At 37.8% G+C, this 21,666-nt stretch overlaps 1 protein-coding gene across 1 annotated transcript in view; it reads left to right on the top strand.

Annotated features, from left to right (window-relative positions):
- Positions 1-9,946, top strand: part of LOC118811859 (mucin-5AC-like) — a 33,451-nt gene extending 23,505 nt beyond the window's left edge. Inside the window, exons 21-25 of the mRNA XM_036576404.1 lie at positions 8,186-8,337; positions 8,455-8,593; positions 8,855-8,962; positions 9,096-9,275; positions 9,455-9,946. Of these exons, the coding sequence (XP_036432297.1) occupies positions 8,186-8,337; positions 8,455-8,593; positions 8,855-8,962; positions 9,096-9,275; positions 9,455-9,817 (942 nt within the window). The 3' untranslated portion in view covers positions 9,818-9,946. The remainder of the gene's footprint in view (positions 1-8,185; positions 8,338-8,454; positions 8,594-8,854; positions 8,963-9,095; positions 9,276-9,454) is intronic.
- Positions 9,947-21,666: the final 11,720 nt, after the last annotated feature.

Below are 21,666 nucleotides of genomic sequence, written 5' to 3'. Positions count from 1 at the left end.
GGGGGCGGGGCCTGGGCAGCAGAGTTCGGGACACGTATCCCACCTGCGTGCCTCTCGTGACTGTCATCATCGTCCTCCCCTCTCTGGCGGCTGACGTCCTCCTCCCGCAGTCACTCGTGTCCCTCAGCGGTGTTTGGGCTTTGTGCTCCGTCCCCCTCTCACTCGTGGTTCTCTCCCCACTGTCCTTGCGTCCTGACAGCTCTCGTGGCCATCATCAGGGCCTGGGGGACGGACGCATGCCAGTCTTTTATTATGCACCTTCTGTAACAACGCTTTAATGCATGAGCTCTGTGTGTTTCTAACCGTCTACCATCTAAAATGTACAAAAGGTTTGAACCCAAACTTAAGAGATACAACTAATTCTAATATAACAGTGTTATGATGCAGTCATCATGAAAATTTTGACACATGAGTAGATGTCAAAACACAACAGCAAAATCAAAAACACAGTGGCAAAACAACTCAACTCACTTGCACCCTGTCTGGTCACGTCATGGATTTCTATGAAAAACATTAAGCAAGAGCTTCAAATTAGTTCCATACAAAATTTCAAGTTTTAGGTTTTGTCAAACTCACTAGTTAAGATCTTACTCAGGAGTCATGGCAGAGATGAGTCTGTCACTCTGGGTGCTACTTCACAGCTGTTTGGTGAGGGTTTTTTTGTGTACACTTCACATACAGGAACATTTTATTGCTACATATTTGTCTTCTTTTTTACAGTATTGTACATCGTGTAACAGTACAGTAAACAACATTTGAGGAAATTGTTCTTTCTTGTAGGTAATCAAAATTTATTCTGTTTTCGTGGTTGATGTGCGTGCTATGTGTCATAGGTCTGCTCTGTGTGGTGTGTGTGTTTTAGTAAAAAGTGAGTTTTTTTACAAATTTCAGCAATACTAATTCATAACAAAACTGGGGACAGCTTTGAAATTGCGCATAGTTGCTTGATTTAAATTAAAGCTTTTGCTTGAATTATTTTATTGAAATCCTCAAATAGACTGGACAGGACCTAGATTAATTGGCCTGACATAACCCAAACCAAAAACACAGTAGCAAATTCAACAAACGTAAAAATTCAAGAGCAAATCAAAAACACAACAGCAAACAACAAATAAAAAAATGCAACAGCAAATTCAGAAACACCACAATAAATGTGAAAAACACAGGAGCAAAACAAAAAACACAACAGAAAATGATAAACACAACAGTAAATAAAAAATGTAATAATAGCAAATTCAGAACCACAAAAACATTACAATAAAATAACAGCTTCAAAATCATTTTGATGGTACACTAACTTATAATAGGGAGAATGGTATCTCAGTCATTACCCCTATGGGCCCAGAACGCCTGCTATAGCACTATGTAACTTTAGAGAAGTGGGAACGAAAAATTTTACGAGAACTGCATAATGCTTTACCACGTCACACATCAACATCTATGGCTCTTCAGCCAGCTAAGAAGTAGCTTAGGAGCATGGACATCATGGCAGAGGCTGCGAAGAGACTGAAAAAGACATTGTTGGAGTAAGCGATGAAGAGAAAAGGAGAACGTGACTGAAACTGGACAAGAGTAAATCTCGAACTGGCTTTATTCATTGGTAAGAGATAGCAGAGATAAAAGGATTCAAGAGAGTCTCACAGCTAATGGGAAAACAACGAACTACAGTAGAGTGTACATCCCTGCAAGTGTTTATGATTTAGGAAAGACTGTGATGTAGGCTGTAATCTTATCTGTGTCATTCCTGTCTCACAGAGTTTTGTAGTTTTTCCAGATGCCAAAAGTCATCCAAGCTCAGTGTCATGCCAAATAAGCCTTGAACATTTGCAATATCCTATAATAAAATCCTAACCCTAACCCATAATACTACTCTACCTTGTAAGTCAACATGGTTCTTTCTTTCTCTTTTGATGTTGCTGTGGGTGTGCCATATTCCATCTCGCTGGCAGAATCACACTCCACTTTGTGTGCACATGCATCCTGCAGGCAGATGCTATAGATTACACTTGCTATTTTTGTTATTTACACATAGAAACAACTGAAATTGTGAGTGTAGTTTGTAGCGTCTAATGCCTGCAGAATGCGCATGCACACAGGAGAGTCAGATTCTGTATCCTTCAGCTTGTCAACAAATGCATGTGTGCATTAGGGGGCTCACAGTGCGATTTGTATTTACAACAGTGGTGTAAAAGTGAAATACACTCTCCAACTGTAGAGGGAGCTCAAGAGCAAAAATACCAATTCTCGTATAATGCTGCGATGTCATTAAAGGGCTTAAAGGGACACTCCAGTCAAAATGAAAAATTTAACCATCACTACATCTTTCACAAACATGCCTACTCGCTTCCTTTAGCAGTGCCCCAGTATTCACCAGAATTGGTTAGATTTCTAATGACATATCTTCAATGTGAGAGGAACTTCTGAAAAACTGTAACTGTTTTGGGCACAGCTAATGTACGAGATAGCAGGCAGGTCACCTCAAGCCACACAGTCCCCATCCACGGTAGGCACTAACACTGCTTAAACAACCCCACAGCCCAGCACAGAACTATACAGACAACATATGCATATGTGGCTAGGCTAGCAGTCAGGAATCCCAGTGGTCATCTGATTTATATATGTAATGCAGGGGTTCCCAATACCAGTCCCAGTGACCACATGCTCTGTACATTTTTGCTTTTCCCTACTATACACCTGCCCACAAGGAGCAGTCAATTAGTTAATGTTTGAAACAGGAGTGCTAGATGGTACAAAGCACAAAAATGTACATAGTGTGGGGTTACCAGGACTGAGATTGGGAATGCCTGGTCTAATGCATGCTCAGTATTTTACAGAGAAAACAGTGATGAATGAAAACATGAAAATGCCATTCAGACGCTTCTCTACTTAGTTCTGCTTTCATTTTTCTTCTTTATTTTCATAAGTTTGTTTTTTTTTTTCAAGTTGTATATAGAAAGGTCAAGCGCACTACAAAGCCAAAAGTGGATATTTTTTTTCTTGTTCTTCGTACTTTGTATAGTAGTGTTATAGACTAGGAATTAGAAAGGTTCCTGCTGGCTACCAAAGAAGAAACTTACAAAATGTCTTTTCAAGTTTCAGAACACGTGCTGTCAGAACTATTACAGACTTCTACAAAAAATGACAGTTTTGGAAGCAAGTTTTCGGAGCTTGTTATCGGAGTTCAAGGACTGTCGTTTCTGCATTACACAGGGTGTAGCATGTGGGAGTGCTAGCAACAGACATCGGGCAGAGGGCTTAACAGAGCAGTCAGCAATTGAGACATACAGAATTGTCCCAGAGGAACACGTAGATGAAGCTGCTAATATGAGTAAAGCTGGCAGAAATGGGCCCGCATTGGAATTAAACCCAAAGCTGTGCTACATATAACTCTGTAGTCTTATCTTACACTCCTGCTAGCCCATCATGCTAATGCTAAAGCTGCTGCTCAAAGACCACAGCACATATCCAGAGCAGAGTATCAGTCCTAGTCGCTCCATTTGCAGAAGAGATTCGACTTCAGTGAGTGCGTATACATGCACTCAATAATCCGATAATAATAGGATTTCTGCAGTTATCCGATTATTCAAATGGTCATGTAAACATCATACTCCAATCTAGAAATCCGATTAAAATCCAATAAAGAGAGCTGGATTTAGCTCAGTAATCAGATTTCTCAGTGCATGTATACTCATACTCCAATTTCAGTCGGATTTCTCAGTCTGCTCATGCGCGAGAACAGACGGTGAATGTCGCGAGATAGCAGCAAAACACTTTTGGAGCAGCGCTGAAACTAAACACCAAATGAAGGATTTAAATCTTCTAAATGATGTATGTTCATATTTTCAGGTTAAGTGGCGTGATGTAAAAAAAAAAAACACCAGCTTGAAAAATCACTCAGCGTGCAGTCATTTATCCCTGCCTGCAGGAAGAAGCGAAATGTTCTCAAGGCTACTTGGATTAACCAACTGGCTACGTAAAAGCTGCAGGACAAATGGACTGAACTTAATCGACAACTTTAACCTGTTTTTTGGGAAGAGAGAATTTTTTGGTGAGATGGACTGCACACCAACAAGAGGGGAGACAGATCTCTGACAGAGAACCTTATTTTCTCCATGTGCAACTTATCCACCCCCATTGGTGTAGACACATCAGCACTAACATCCAACAACTTGGTCATCACTCCAGAGCCACAACATCCTCCCCCCAACTGAGAACACCCTGATGAAGCTGCACTTATCGGATGAGAGCCACAATGATGTTCAGCCGTATCAGCGGCTGGAGACACCAAAACCACACAAGCAATCCACACCATCCTTCATCTCCACCGCCTTGTCACCCCATCTGAACCTCCCACCAATTATGTCAGCCAGTCCTCAGTTTAAGCAAAAAATAAGCCCAGTTTCTTCTCCGCCCACACCTACTGCCTCAGGGACCCCACAACAATCCCCCTCCCCCTATTACAATCACCAAAGAGTTAGTTAAAGCTGCCACACTCAAGCTCAGCCAGATTGATGTTTTCAAAACAAGCTTATACCCTTTGTGCCGGTAATCTCTCCCATTCTAGTACTTATCAGAAACGGAAAGAACAGGGAGCACATATCAGATAACGTGAACGTGTCCAATCTGTAGTATGTAAAATGTGTAGTTCAGTTTCTGAAGTAAAGTGCACAAGTTACTAAGTTAGCGCTTCTCAATATTAGATCTTTCACAAACAAGTCTTATTTGATTAATGATTTAATGCTTGATTTTATGCTTTTAACAGAAACGTGGTTACATGAGTGTAGTGCTGAAACAGTATTAATTGAGTTGGTTCCACCCAAACTTCAATTTTATAAATGTCTCACGTGCTGGCAAGAAAGGTGGAGCTGTAGCTGCTCTATTTGAGGATTCTTTCCAATACAAGCAATTATCAATAGGTGATTTCACATCCTTTAGTATCTTTGTGTGGTTCTGTAAGGGGCACCAAGAATATTACTAGTAATTGTCTACAGGCCTCTGAAGTAAAATGCTAATTTTATTGACGAATTTACAGATATGTTATCTTTTATGTCCACTAATTTTGCTCATTTTGTTATTGCTGGTGATTTTAACATACATATTGAAAATTCCAATGACAATTATTCCAAGGAACTCTGTGCCATATTGGACTCTTCTGGACTCTCTCAGCATGGATGTGGTTATCTCAAAAGGTCTCAGCATATCAGCCACTGTTAAGGATGTCACTTTGTCAGATCATTACCGTGGTTTCTTTGTAATGTAGACCTCACTAGATATCAAAACTAGACACGTCTGTGTTAAGAAAAGGTTTGTACACTTACTCAGCGCGATGCTAGTCAGCGCAGGCGTCTGTTAGCTGACGTAACAGATCTGGCGGTTGGCGCTTTCCTCCAAGCGCGTTCAGCTGTCCAGTGACGTTGCGTGAGCGGCAGCTCGAAAAGAAAGCGGTGGCTTCACAGGTCTCAGAGGAAGCCTGTTAGCTTTCACCCTCCTAGCGTTGATAGCATGGTGTGATTGGGGGAGTCCTAACTAGCGGGGTGGAATTGGCTACGACTAAATTGGGGTAAAAATAAAAAAAAAGAAAAAAGAAAAGAAAAGGTTTGTAAATGACAGCACAGCTAAACTTTCCATGAGCAAAATGTGCTCTGCACTATGCAATCCATCTGACTCTGTTGATGCTTTGCTGGATAGATTCAACTCAAAAATTGTTAGTGTGGATAAGATTGTTCCAGTTAAAGCTAAAACCATGTCATGCCAACAGAAAGCACCATTGAGGAATGCTATTGCAGGTCAACCCCAGAAGAGAGAATGTAGGAAGACTGAACTCAGATGGTGTGAAACCAAGCTTCAGATCAACAAAGAAATCTTCACAGATAGGCCATGTGATTACAACACAGTAATGTGCAAAGCTAGACAATCATTTTTCTCCAGCATTATCAATAATAAAATTAACAGTAAACAATAAAAATACTCCTTGCCTTGGTTGACAAACTAACAAAATCACCTACATATATGGCACTCACATCAACTGAGAAATGTAATGAGTTTGCATACTTTTTTAACACTAAAATCCGTAATATCAGAGAAACCATTGATACATCCATATCCATCAAAGAGCCCATGTTCTCTCCATCACCACATAAAGATATAATGGTTAAAATGTCCAAGTTAAGTGCTATCAGTAATGAAATTCTGATTGATACAATGAGTCACCTCAAATCATCCATTTGAAGTCTTGACACGTTAGCAACCAACTTTTTAAAGAATGTGTTTCACTCAATAGCAGGAGACATGCTTCAGATAGTAAACACCTCACTCATGTCGAGCGTTTTTCCTAACAAATTAAAAACTGCAGTTGTGAAGCTTTTCTTAAAAAAGAAAAACCTAGAAGCAACTCTGAGTAATTACAGACGGATTTCATATCTACCTTTCATTGGAAAAATTTTTGAGGATATCGTCTTCAAGCAGCTTATTGGCTTTCTGTCTGTGGTGTCCCCCCATTGTTCAATTCTTGGGCCGGTCGTATTCAATTAATACATGCTTCCTCTTGGCCATATACTACAAGACTAGGGGATATTTTACCACAGCTATGCAGATAATGCTCAGATCCACTTGGCCCTCTCCCCAAACAACTATGGTTCCCTTGACTCACCTTGTAAGTACCTTGAGCACATCACTAACTGGATGGGACAAAACTTTTTGCAATTGAATAAAGATAAAACAGAGATTATTTTATTTGGGAATAGCAACAAGAGGCACACACTAGCTGCCTATCTGGATTTGAGAGCCCTAAAATTTAAAGAACTAGCACATAACCTAGTATACTAATGGACTCTGATATTGGTTTTAGCAGGCATGTCAAAGCATGTACTAAATCAGCATTTTATTACCTCAAAAAAATTAACAAGATTAGAGATTTTCTTACAAACTCACCCAAGCCTTTATTTCTAGTAGACCTCCCAAAAAAGACAATCGAACAGCTTCATCTGATTCAAAATGCAGCTGCCAGAGTTCTCACTAGGAGTAAAAGAAGGGAACACATCACCCCCATTCTGAAATCCTTACACTGGCTACCAGTCTGTTACAGAATAGACTTTAAGGTGCTATTACTGGTCTATAAATCACTTAATGGTGTAGGGCCACTGTATCTATCTGATATGCTGCAGCAATATGATCCAAACAGAACTGTCAGATCATTAGGAACTACTCAGTTGGTCCTGCCAAATGTGAAGCTTGGATTTAAAAGTGTCTAGTGTCGGCGTTCTTCTAATGCTGCTCTGAAATTGAACCAGTTGACAGGCAATATTATAAGATACCCCACACTAGACACTTTCAAATACAGGCTGGAAACATTCCTTTTTGAGCAGGTATTCAGCACACTTTAAAGCGCTGTTAGCTCCACTGCACTTCTCTCCTGTAACAGCACTTCATTATCCTTATTTAATTTTTTATTTGATCTTTAATTATCCTAATTAATTTTTGTTTTGATACTTCATTTAATGATTCTTCTTTTTAAGAATCTATTGTTTTAATCATGTTTTTAATTTCTATTTTCATTTACTTTTTTAATGACTTTTTTCTCTTCTATAAATCACTTCGAATGACAGCAGTGAATGAAAGGTGTTCTATAAATAAACTTGCCTTGCTTTTTCTTCATCTTTGTAATAAGTAATTAGATCATAAACAGATACAGTTAAAGGAAAGCAAACTACTCCCAGAATAACTGATGTGTTTTCCATCAATATCAGGTGAACTGCATTATTTTAAAGTTCCAGAATAAATCAACTTACTGCTAGAATTGTGTTGCAGAATTTAACGATTGTTCTCAATATGCTTTTCTTTAGTTACATTTTTCATATAGAGGGAAAGACAGAATTGTCAGTGTCTATAGTGTTATATATATGTATATATATATATATATATATATATATATATATATAAGTGTAAACTTGACACTGGTGAATAGTGATAAAGAGCTCAAGTAATGAGAACGTTGAAGTTATTGAAAACAAAATAGCTGCATTTTTAACACAGAAAATGAGTTCCAATAAATGTGCTTAGACAGTCTGTGTGTATGTTCAAGAGTTCAACAGTCCTGATGGGCCAGTATGTTATGTATTGTTTCTAGTGAGTGTAAATAGTAAGCTATAAATCTTTTGAAACTTTCCCTGTATGTTGTGGGTCACAGGTGAGCCCACAGTGTACATCAGGGTGTGTGTGTCCAAATGGTCTACTGGCTGATGGACAAGGAGGATGTGTAAAAGAAGAGAACTGTACATGTGTTCACAATGGAGTCTTCTACCAACCTGGACAGACTGTTAAAGAAGTCTGCAACACTTGGTGAGCAAAGCTAATGTGATGTCCTTGATATGTTGTTTTAATGCTGAGTATGATATTATGACTGAATATTGGTTATATATTGTGTTACAACATGCTGTTTGTGTTTTGGACTTTCAGCACTTGCAGGAACAGAACATGGAGCTGCACACAGGAGGTCTGTCCTAGCATTTGTACCATCTATGGCGATGGCCACTACATAACCTTTGATGGTAGAAGATACTCTTTCAGTGGAGACTGTAAATACACTCTGGCCCAGGTGTGTCCTCCATGATTTTGCTCCTGCATCTCTCCATTTTCATGATATTTCAAGTTCTGTGTCACTCAATTTTATTAATCTCTTCATCATAATCTGCTGTTATCCTGCAACAAAGCAGGACAGCTGTGGAGAGTAAACTGTCAAACTCAGTTTTGAATCTTTGCTTGATAATTTGAAAATGATGCAGTGTACTGTACTTTGACTCATTCATTTCATACAGTATGCCGTACAAAATAACAAATTGGACATTATACCTTGCAGGATTACTGCAGCAACACCCTCAATGGTTCATTCCGTGTCATCACAGAAAATATCCCCTGTGGCACAACCGGGACCACCTGTTCCAAATCTATTAAAATCTTTCTAGGGGTGAGGTTATCACACAGCTTCCTCTTAGCATCATTGCATTTCAGTATTATTATTAACAGTATTCATTGAAAGCCTTCTGAACTGTAAATCAGTAACCTTGAAATATTGTTAAACTTTTTTTTTATCTTTATAGAACAAAGAGTTGCTGCTGTCGGAAGAGAATCTTAAAGATGTTATTCATGATAACAGCACAGAGATTCCATATAAATTCTACACTGTGGGGATTTACTTTGTAATTGAGACCAGTCATGGTCTGGTTCTGTTCTGGGACAAGAAGACAAGCCTGATGATCAAACTCAAGCCTTCGTTTAAGGTAAGTAAGAAAAACATCACCAATATATGCCTATTCTCATTCATTCGTTAATGGATTTAAACATGTTTTGTTTATTTTTTAATCTTATTCATTATGTTTTCTTAAGTACTCTGATTTATTCTTTATTCTGTCATTCATACTCATTTGTTTTATCCATCCCACTCTTTTCCTCATAACAGGGCACAGTATGCGGACTGTGTGGTAACTATGATGGTAATGGTAAAAATGACTTTGTGACTCGTAGTGGGGAGGAAGTGGTGGAGCCACTTGAATTTGGAAACAGCTGGAGAGTTTCTCCTTCATGCCCCAAAGCCAGCAGTGTCAGCAGTCCCTGTGATATGAGACCACACCGTCGGACCTGGGCTGAGAAACACTGCAGCATTATCAAGAGTGATGTCTTTAGTCTGTGTCACTCCCTAGTGAGTACTTTTAATATTAATATAAACCTTTTAAAATTGATGGGGAAAGATAGATCAGGGAGCCACAGTACATTTGAAAATACAACAGAAAATATAAAGAACAATATAAAGAATACATATTGAAATGCAAAAAACTGTTAAGAAAAGCTAACCAACTGTGACATTCTTTATTTTTAGACGTCATATTTTGCTAATTTTCAATGTTCATATTTTTTTGTTTGGGAGCCTAAACAAACTACTAAAATAAATTAACATGCCTAAGTGTTCCAAAAACACATTCTCATGCTGTTAGAGACCCTATGTCTTTAAGCCCCCCTCTTGATGAGCCCAGTGTGCTATGACTGGTCAGCTCGCAAGCTCTGTTCTGTTGGTCAACCACCAGAGCGGCTTTCTGCTAAACGTTCCGCCCCTGCATTGCTGTGGCTGTTCTTACAATAGTGTCGGTTCTATTGTATCAGCTTGAGTCCAATCCTGTCAGGCAGAACAAGTTGGTAGACCTGATCCACCCTCGCAAGTTAGACTTGAGCAGGATGTTTCAGAGTGGTACGTTTTTACTTTGTAGCTCTTTTGTGTGATGGTGTGTCAAGCTTGCCAGTAGGCAGGCGGTAAGGATTTTGTTACGAGATAACATCATCTTGTAACAGAGAAAAGGGCTGTAATTCCAACAAGGTATTCTGGCAGCTGAGAAAAGTGTTTTTTTTATGAGAGAGTTACTTCCTCTGGCATGTACATTGAGCTTTGTGACTTTACAGACCATTTGCATGTACAAAAACCTACATAACACACTACAGGAAAGAGAAAAACCAGAAATGCATAATAGGTCCACTTTAAAATGATTTTTAGCAAATAAAGTAACCCAGATGAAGTTTAGCTTACTTCTGAGCAAACACTGTGCTTTTATATTAAGATGTACAAAATGTTTTCAAAATATATGATTGGGGGAGGGTTACATACAAAAAATGATATTTTTCTTTCAAAGTGAAAATGTAGAGTTAGACCTTTAGGGTAAGAAGTCCCCCAGACATGGGGCAAAAGGCCCCTTTTACAGTATTGCCACAGAAATAATATTTAATTAGATTTTCATCACAAAGGTACAACTTTGTTAACTAAAGTTTGGCTGACAGGGTGCATTCATGTTACACGCTAGCTTTAGCGATCATTAGCAAGTTTTTTGCAACATTTTTGGTGTCTTACTGGAGATTAGTTTGTATGAGTTTTGCAGCTCAGTAGAGTTACACACACCTGATTTGTTTTGTCATGTCTAATAACTATTAGTTATTAATTACTTTAAATATAATATTTTAGTGTTGTATTTACATTAATAACAGTTCTTGAAAAGTGCAAAGACTAGAATGGCTTGACATAAATGATAAATTCTGTAAAACGTAGGTGTAAAATAGATGCAAGATTCTTCTATTCATGTAGCAGGGCCCCAGACAAAAAATAGTTTGGCTCCTAAAAGAAAAAAATCAGCTTTTTTTTTAAGTGCGAAATAATAATGTGCAGGAAAATAAAGCTTTTCAGCACACCTCAGGTCACTTCTTAAAGGAGAACTCGATCGTTTTTTTAAATTTTCTGTATAATTAAATGGTTAACATGGGGGGCGCTAGAGAACAGCGCATAGGGTAGAAGACTTTTTCCGAGCTTCTCTGCGGTAAGTTTTAAAAACTTACTTTATTGTTAGACATCATATTTTGCTCATTTTCGATGTTCATACTTTTTTGTTTGGAAGTCTAAACAAACTACTAAAATAGATTAACATGCTTCAGTGCTCGGTCACCCAGTCAAGAGGGATTGAGTATTTTCGCATCTGAAGTCACTCAGGGCCGATGTAATTTTCCTTCAGGAAACACACATAAGTGCCACTCAGCAGTGCAGACTCAGGGTTAACTCTGTGTCTTGAGTCTATCAGACACCATTCACTCCTAAAGCCAGAAGTGGCTATACTTTTTTGCCAAAACATTTTATTTCACCTTGATTCCATGATCACAGATCAGCATAGCAGATATATTATAATATCAGAGCACATTAACCTTTTTCCTTTTACTATGATCAATGTGTATTGTCCAAACTTTGATGATCATGGATTTTTTTCATCAAGTATTTGATGCTATTCCAGATGGCAGTGCCACAAATGTCATAATGGATGGTGATTTTAACTGTTATCTAGACTCATACATGGATAGACTCTCTCAGAGACCACCACCCATGGGATCAGTGGATCAGCGTGTTAAATAATCTAATAAAGTCCAGAAACATGGTAGATATTTTGAGACTGCAACATCCCACACTTAGAGATTACTCTTTTTACTCTCATGTTCATAAGTCATACACAAGGATTGATTTCTAATTAGCTTTGAACTTATGAACTTGAGCATCTAATATTCTCAATACTAACTATCACAATATTTTGATATCTGCTCATTGTCCAGTCACCCTCCAGCTCAAAGGAACTATGTCTAAACAAAAATATTACTGGCGCTTTAACCAACTTTTACTGAAAGTTTTAAAGACACATCATTTAACCAGTACATGACAACAAAACTTAATGAATTATTTAAAACCAATGATATTGGAGAAGTCTCAGACTCAGACTTTGTGGGAAACCCTCAAGGCAGTTTTGAGAGGTCACATTATATCCTTTGAGTCTCAGAAGAAACAAAATGCTCCATAGCAGACTTTTAGAGATTGAAAAAACCCTTCTAGCTCTAGAAGAAGCATATAGAACCTCACTTTTGCAACTCGATTACAATAAAATTTTAAGATTGAAATATGAATAGAATTCTATTTTCAGTAAGTGCGTTGAAAATCTTTTGCTTAAATTCAAAAGAAACATTTCGAGCTAGAAGATAAACCAGAGAGGCTGCTCACAAGACAACTAAGGTGGTATTAAACTGTGAAATGTAGAAAGGCTTGTGAATTAATATGCAGATGATTTACGATTATGTATATCTAACCCTGTAGTTTCTGTTCCTAACTTACTGAACTACATTGCTTCATTTAGTAAATTTACAGGATGCTCAATCAATTGGAGTAAAAGTGAATTCATGCCTCTTACTAAGAACCTTAGCCCCAGTTTCCTAAACTCCTTGCCTTTTAAATTAGTTAATGATCACTTTACATATTTTGGTATTAGAATACAAAGAAACCCTAATCACTTGTTTGAATTGATTTTTTTAAACATGATTGATAAACTCAACACAAATATTGAGATTTGGAGATTACTTCTCTTGGATGCAGAAATGCTCTTAAAATGGTTGTTCTTTCAAGATTCTTATAACTTTTTTTCAGAATATCCCTATTCATCTTTCTACACATTTCTTCAAATAATTAGATGCAATTATTTTTTCATTTGTCTGAGCTTACAAGACAAATTTCCAAAAGTTCATCTTCAAAAACCCACTGCAGTTGGTGGCTTGGGCCTGTCTGTGTTTAAGCATTATTACTGGGCAGCAAATGCCAGGGCACTTGCATTCTGGCAATGGGGTATTCCAGATGAACTTCAACTGGAGACCTCTCCACTGTAGCTGAGGATTAAAGCTTTGTCAGTATCAAAGTCCTGTCTTCCTGTATTACTTTTCTCAAAAGTAAAACCTTCAGCTAAATTATTTGGCAACAATTTTGTTATTAGAAGTTCTCTAAGATCCTAAGTCAAATAAAAAGCTGTGTTTTTAACCAAACCAAAGGAGCGTGTTCTATATGAACTCTTTCTCTCTGATCCCAAATCCAGACACTTAGTTTCTCATTTTGTCTCCATTTTCACATTGACTGTGAATACTGGGATACATGGGAATCATTCATTGATACTTTGAAAGAGGTTTAGATTGGTGCCAGCCTTTGTCTGACCGTGCAATTACTGATTTTTTTCTTTTTCAACACTTCTGAACAATTTTTTAGACGGCCTACTCTCCGTGCTTTTTTTTTAAATGTATCTGTTTATTCTTATCTGTCCATTTATGATTTCTTTGTACTCCTGTTACCTTGTTACGTTTAAAATCTTGAAAATAAAATCTTTTTTTTAAAAATGGTTAACATGTCAGCAACATCATGCAGAGTGGTTTGGTATGAAACGCTTTGTTCTAGAGAGACTTACAGAGTCAGAATCGTTCACGGTGATGGTGATTGGAACCAGATGTCTGAGGAGTTAAATGTCTCTAAAAGCTTCGTCCCAGAAAGGTATTATGTGAAATGGTTATGAGTACACTGCCTGATGTCTGAGATATTGGTTTACATGAAGTTTGTGATAAGGTTTCGGTTTAAACGTATTTTAATCAATTAATTTTAATCCATTCATGGTGGAGGGATACATGAAGGGTATTCTAAGGCAAAAAAGTCCCTAAAATTTTTTTTTAGATTTACCAGTATTTTACCATCATCAACATTACATAAAAACTTAGACACAAGTAGGTTGACTTGTGGTTTTGGATAGTAAATAAAATGGCTGTATTTGTGACATCAGGAGTCCTGGTTTCTGTCACAATCACTGTAAAGACCTGAGTCTGTAAGTTCTCCGCAAATGAACCATTTCACATTAAAACAATCTGAATGACTGTTTATATCTCAACGACTGAATTGTACAGAAATTTTGAAAAATCGCTGGAATTACCCTTTAAGTATCTCAGCCTTCCACTGTCCCTGATTCTTGACACATCCAGTCCGCTGTTTTTTATTTACAGGATTTGGGAGGTGAATTTGGTAAAGGGTACTTCTTTATGTGCTTTCATGTAGGCTTTGTTGAATTTAGTTTTAAGCTCTTTGAAATTCTTTAATGGCTGTTTTTTCACAAGCACAAGACCCTGCACAAGCTAAGGGAGTTTTCTTAGGAGCACACTTTGCGATGATGAAATCACGTTCGATGCCATGTTTTTCAGTCTCTTTTTTGAAATGATTCGTTCCTGTTAAGAAATCCATTTTCCAGCTACATCTTTGCTTGCTTTTGAAAAGAATTCGCAATATAGTCTGCTTTGTTATCATACCTGAGTCACAATAATTCCTGAAGCCAAGAAGTTCTGAGATGTCTTTATGTGGTTGTACTTCTGCATGATGTGCTTGAAGTGGATGGTTGTTCAAATACATCTTTGTGTGGGTCTTTCACTGGTTCACTGGTCCTGAGTCAGACTGGGGTTGAGCAGATGACCTCTTAAGGTCTGACAGAGACGTAGACTGTGTGAAAATTCTGATACTTTTCACTTCAACATTTTCTATACGCCGACGTTAATGAGAAAAAGCTCAGCTCAGCTCATACGTTTTGTTTGTCGAGTTTTGCCACTTTGGTTGAAATCCTGCAAGCACGCAGGTGTTTTTTGACAGGCAGACGCGTCCATGTGACACTATAGCCTATCAGTTACGTTTTAAGATGAAAAATGATAAAATAAAAAAGTAATAAATACAGGACAATAGTAATAAATAGTTAACCATAAAAAATAATAATACTTCAAAGTTGCAACCTGTCGCCACTGGCGAGTTAATTAATTTTATTACTCACAAATTAATAGTGCAATTACAATTGCCATCATTTTAGTCACAGTCTGGAGCCCTGGGTAAGGGGGTGACCTGTCAACATAGTGGAGCAAAAGGGACTTTTTTTAAAGATCTTTTAAAGATTCTCTTGTTTGGGCTATAAAAACAAAATAAATGCCACAGTTTATTCCTGTTTTTTTTTAATATATAACTGCAAGGTTTATGTGTTGTCATCCTATACAAGTTAAACTCATGCACAGTTACAGTTTAGCTTTACAATAAATGGACATTGTTTTTAATGAACATTGTTTTCCCTCATTTTTCACTACTCTGCATGGTGTGGACAAGAGTATCTTGGTATTTCACAAATGCTATATAGTGCAGATCATGTTCCTAAACATTTATAAAATTGACCAAACACATGTAAAAGTGTCACATTATACAAATGAAAATGATAGTATTTTATAGATGCTGATTATCTTGTTCTGTGAGTTATTTTACTTTTAATTTCTCCTCTCAGGTGGATCCAACTCAATATTACGATATATGTGTGCAAGACACATGTGCATGTGACAGCGGTGGAGACTGTGAGTGTTTCTGCACTGCCGTAGCAGCGTATGCTGCAGCATGCAACGAGAAGGAAGCCTGCATATCATGGAGGACCCCAACCATCTGCCGTGAGTCTCAATAAAGAAATCAGTTATAGCCTCTCTTTCAAAGAATAAATTTTACTTTTAATTCACAAATACAGTTATTAGAATAAAAATATCATCCCTATTATTACAGCTCTTGTAAAGTGACCAATGTATTATTATTCATATTTTTATTTTAACATAATTAACATAGAATCCAATCATACACCGTTATGTAGATAATTTCAGCAAGAGGAGCACTTTCTATTTTTCATAACTTTATACTTTTTTAAATATTTTGTTAAAGCTTGATTTCCCATAGACTTGTATGGTGGAGTCTTAAAGTTTGCATTCCAGTTTCCAATGATGATGTCATAATGCCCTTACAGCTGATTGGCTGTGCTTATTTAAAGTGCTTCTACTGTACTCTGCTCTCCCTTTCAGCTGTCTTTCTTTCTCTCCTTTTCTTTCTTCCTTTCCTTCTTTCTTTCTTTCTTTCTTTCTTTGTTTCTTTCTTTCTTTCTGTCTTTCTTTCTCTTTAGTGATGGCTTTGCAGTGTGCAACACTATTGTTATCCAATTTATATTCTTCTTCTTCTTCTTCCTCTGTCGGATTTTTGTCTAACTTGTCCAGCAGTTTTTGAGATATCGACACGTTCCAACTCTAGAATGTTCGCTCTGATTGGGAATAAGGTGCCAGTATACAGCTTTTTGATCCGACATATGGTTTTCGTATACAATCTTTGTTAAATTACAATTCTTTTCCCATAGGAATGAATGGAGTAAGAAATTGCATGTCCATCCACTACTTCTGCTCACCCAAAAAACTTGGATATACTATATACTATATATACTATATACTATATATACTGTATTTGCATATACTATCTCAGGACAGGCCCCCGAGCGCAAATTCAATGTTGTTCCGACCCGCACTTATCTGTTTGTCATTTTTTCTCATTCCTCGTTTCTCCAACAGACTCTTATTCATATTTGCCCCCACACAAGCCCTGTTATTTCTTTTATTTCCTATTATTGCTGTACACACTCAGGGCAGGTTCCCAAGCTCTAATCCACTGCCATACTGACCTGCACTCCTCTATATCTCTTTTTTCATCCTTCGCTCTTCTCTTAGTCTCCCAAACATTTTTGCCCTGCATCCAAGCCCTATTTTTTCCTTTGCCCAACAGCCACCAAGCTGACTGACAGCCACAAAACCACACTCAGGGAAGGTCCCCAAGCTCTAATCCATATTGACCTGCACTCTTGTCTCACTTCTGTGTTGTTTTTTCACCCCTCGTTCCTCCCATTAATGTCATAGCTACCATTTGGCAACTCCCTACCAACAACTTCATACACACCACCATACACCATGGCAACTGCCTAGCAACACCTTAGCAACCCCCTGGGATACCATAAGAACTACCTAGCAACACCTTAGCAACCACCTTGGATACTGTAGCAACCTTCTACTAACACCCTAGCAGTCCATAAACCACTGTAGCGTGTTGTCATTTTGTAGTCGGCGCCATGCTCTTATGCCCATATTATGAAGTCCGGGTCTAAGCCCGATTTCTCTATGGCAAGAATGAATAGGGTTTTTGAAAAAATCGCCTCTATCTTACCCTGTGTTAAATAAAAATGTTCAGAACCCGATACGTTTTGTCCTGTGTACATTTTTCCCCTGAATACCACTGGATCCTCTGAATTACGAGGTCGTTAAAGAGCCTTAATGCCAATATTGCTACTGTGCATCAATTTGATGTCACTAAGTTACACGAAACTAGGGCGGGCTGTGGCAGTGCTCTGACTATAGTGGTCTATAGGGACAGTAGGGGCGGAGCCTACCCCCTGGGCAACTGGAAGGAGGGGAACGACGAAATGTCGCCATATGAAAGCAGCAAAGTAGACGTGTAAGTGGAGTCATTTTAAAGACACGTGGAAGCTTGTGATTGGTCAGAGTGGCGTAGCATTGGAGTCTCTCTGGCAGAACTTGTGCTAAAGCTTTCATTTCTATTATGATATGTTACAAGCATCAGCTTATTGTTTGTTTATGCTTCGCTGGAAGTTCTGTCCATAAATCACTCAAAGCATCATGGGGTGCAGGAATAAGGTGGATGGAATTACGTGAGCGGATATCATAGGACAAATCAGCGTTAACAACGTCTGACCCAAACATGAACCAACTGAACTTAATGGTTCTAGTTCTAGTTCATTTTCCACCTGCTCGAGAGAGGTGGAACCCATGATAAATAACCACAATTAATGATCTTTATCTTATGTTCCTCATTTCTATTTTTCTTCCTTCCTTCCTTCCTATCATTCTTTTTGTTTTATTACATTTGAATTCTTTGACTCATTGCTCTGAATGTTACTTTGTGATAATATATTTTGCCTTGCAATCACTGTATTTCCTTCAGGAAATGCAAATCTAGTTTTACATATCATAGAAATGGAATAAAGTGGGGAATGACATGCTAAAACTGTACTAAAAACATGTTATACAATGCTGGTGCAGGGTGCCATTGTCTTGACTTGACAAGCAACTAACTTGTGTGAATGCTTCTTGCAGCTTTGTTTTGTGACTACTATAACTCAGATGATGACTGTGAATGGCACTATAAACCCTGTGGGCACTGTGTAAAAACCTGCAGAAATCCTTCAGGAGACTGCTTCAATCAAATTCTAGTAGAAGGTAAGACTTTGCTAGCTATTACTCTTTGAAATGCACACTTTTTAGAATTTCTTTATTACTTGATTATTTGATTTCAGTCTCACCACCAGCAATAGGACAGATAATTGTGAAAGAGTCTTTTTAGTTGGTCTGAACATCTAAAACTGGCCTCTAAAACACATTTCAGTGTATGTTATTAAATTTGATATACAGTTTTAGGCCATAATCTATATTTATCTCGTAGTCCATAGGGCAGGGGTGACCAGTCTTATCTGCAAAGGGTCGATTTGGCTGCAGGTTTTCATTCCAAACAAGCAAGAGCTCACCTGATTCTAATTCTTTAATCAATTGGTCAGTCTTCAAACAACTGATCAGGTGTGATCCTGCTTCGTGGGAATGAAAACCTGCAGCCACATCAGTCCTTCATGGATAACATTGGACACCCCTGCCATAGGGAGTACCCAGCTCCAGTCATGGAGGGTTTGATGATTTCCGTGTAAAACACACATTATTATTGCTATTATTATTACAACTTTATTTGAAATGCTGTATTTTTTATGAGGTTGGTTGGTATTATGCATTGAAGGGTTAAACAGCTGACAAAAAAATAACTGTGCGTTGAATCAGTCTTGCTGTACTTCTGTAAGAATTAGACTTAATCTTGGTCTTTCTTCAACACAATCAGTGTAATTAGAGGGAAGTTCAAATTTTATTAAAAATATTTAAATATATGGACAGTCATTTTTACTGAAACTGCTCAACAAATGGTTGCTGTTAGCTGCCTGCTTTGGTGAGCTCAGCTTGTGTCAGTTGCACCAGGAAAGCAGGAAAGGAAGTGTGCTGCTCTCTCTCCTTCAGTGACTGTGGCTGCTTCTGGAACTAACAGTGTGTGTGTTACAGGTTAACCGCTGAACTGAGGCCAACTTCATTGAGTTGTGATTGCAGGAACACTATTTATTACATTATCTATTTAAAAAAAATCTTACTTGCTGCATTGAAACAAATCCTGTGCTTCTTTATCAGCTTCTGCTTGGTAAAAATGACTGCTAATGAAGCTAATTGCTAGCTAGCAAATCTAGCTACATTTAGCTCACATTACTACAACATGTTTACAGTTTGGCACTTTAGGCTCACCTGTTTTCTGAAAGAAACAGTTTAGAATGTGTCTGTCCTCTTTTTACCTTCTGTCAGTTTGTATTTGTTTTCTCCCTGTCTCTCTCCACTCTTTTCATCCTAATTTAATTTTAATCAGGTCAGAGCTTGAAAGATGATCATGGAAAATGCTGTCATATTATTTATTAATATAACAACATAGAATATCAAAATTGGAAACCAAAATTGACTTATTTCTGAGGCTTTTGAAGGGCGTCCTATTCCAGGAGGGCCCTGGTTAGTCAGGTCCATCATTACCTGCAATCCGAAGCCCCTGTCTGTAGATCTAAGATCATGTGTTGGAACATAAACAGACAGACATTCAGAGAGATAAGCAGGGGCTTTAAAGAGCTTCAAACACTAAAGAGCTTTAAAGATACAGTCAGCCAGTGCAGTTCTATCCTCCGTTTGTCGATGATATGAGCTCTCTTTTTTGTTTTTGTTAAGATCCATATGGCTGCATTTTACATTGTGCATTTTATGTTTGTTTTCTTAGGTAGCAAATGCATAAACAAGTTTCTCTGCATTGCTCTGGGATAGAAAAGCCCGATCTTTTCTAAAAACCGCAATATGAAAAAATGATGCTGGTATTTAAAAATGATGACAGTATTTCAAACTTACGAAATTCTAGTTTTTATTCCCCTTCTTATTTTATGTCAACTTAAGCTTGCTTCAAAGTGACTTGCTGCAAAAAAAAGAGAGCAACAATATTATTCCAGATCAGCTAATTTAACTCTAAACTGTAGAGATAGCTCTTCTGATCCCTGCTACGGCAGGTGTTGTTAGAAAAAAGGTAATGAATAGTATTGAATAGTATGTACACATAATGTTTTACTCACTTTTACTGTTAAAGTAGTGCATTATTGTGGGGCCTTAAAAGACTACTGCGTGTAATGTGATATATATATATATATATATATATATATATATATATATATATATATATATATATATATAGGGCAGCACGGTGTCGCAGTGGGTAGCGCTGTTGCCTCACAGTGAGAATGGCCTGGGTCATTTCTGTGTGGAGTTTGCCTGTTCTCCCCGTGTCTGCGTGGGTTTCCACCGGGTACTCCGGTTTCCTCCCACGGTCCAAAAACATGCAGTTAAGCTGATTGGACATGCTAAATTGCCCCTAGGTAAGAGGTAGCATCACAGGAGGATGGAAAAACGTGAATATGGTATCTGTGTGCTGCTGGGAGTCGCCGTATAAAGATTGAAATAATAATTTAGTCACAGACATCAGGTCAGATTTCACAGGAGGTTTTCTGGCCACATTATATGTCTATATGTATTCACGTCGCACATAAGTTTGGCAACTCTCAGGTCTCAAATGCAAAGTTAACATTACCATTATATATCTGATGAAGATATGAAGTAGCAGATAATTCACTTACACCCTCAGAAAAAATGTCCTTGACCGAGTTTTGACTGAGTTCTCTTTCAATACTTTTTTTTACAGTACTTTTTTTTTTGTACAGTTGCACAGCTGAAGACTTTCAAAACCAGATTAGTTTTTGTCTTCAGTCCCCAAAGGGTTATTAAGTAATATTAAAAGGAAAGGTGACACAGTGCTAAACATGCTCCTGTACCAACTTTTTTATAATGTGTTAGGGATAGGGTTAGCATTAAAGGTAAAAGGTATAAAATGTGTTTTTGTACCATTTTCATTTTAAAGTAGGTAATACTGAATTTACTAATCATTTAAATGTTATTTTTTATATTTTTTTGTGGACATCAGACAATATATCTGTCAGAAACCAAAAAACTAAAGTAGGGCAAAGAAAATACAGACTAGGCGTGCAATAGTAGAGTGGGTCCACGGTTCAGTGTGCATCAAAGTTTTTAGGCCAACTTTGTATATTTAAATAAAATAAAAACACTCCCCTGGCAGTGCCATAAGAGAAGCAGGTGATCTACAGTATTACAGTATATGCAACGAAGAAAATTTTATATTCTTGAAAATGTCTGTTAAACTTCTGTAGCAGCATTTCACTGCTAATCTTTATTTCAGTCTGGCTTGCTTTGAAGTAGAGTGCTGCAGGTGTAAACGGA

Source organism: Colossoma macropomum, unplaced genomic scaffold, assembly GCF_904425465.1.
Source record: "Colossoma macropomum unplaced genomic scaffold, Colossoma_macropomum, whole genome shotgun sequence".
In the NCBI taxonomy this organism is placed as follows: Eukaryota; Metazoa; Chordata; class Actinopteri; order Characiformes; family Serrasalmidae; genus Colossoma; species Colossoma macropomum.
The sequence above is the reverse complement of the archived record's forward strand: the minus strand, read 5'-3'. Positions and strand labels throughout refer to the sequence as shown.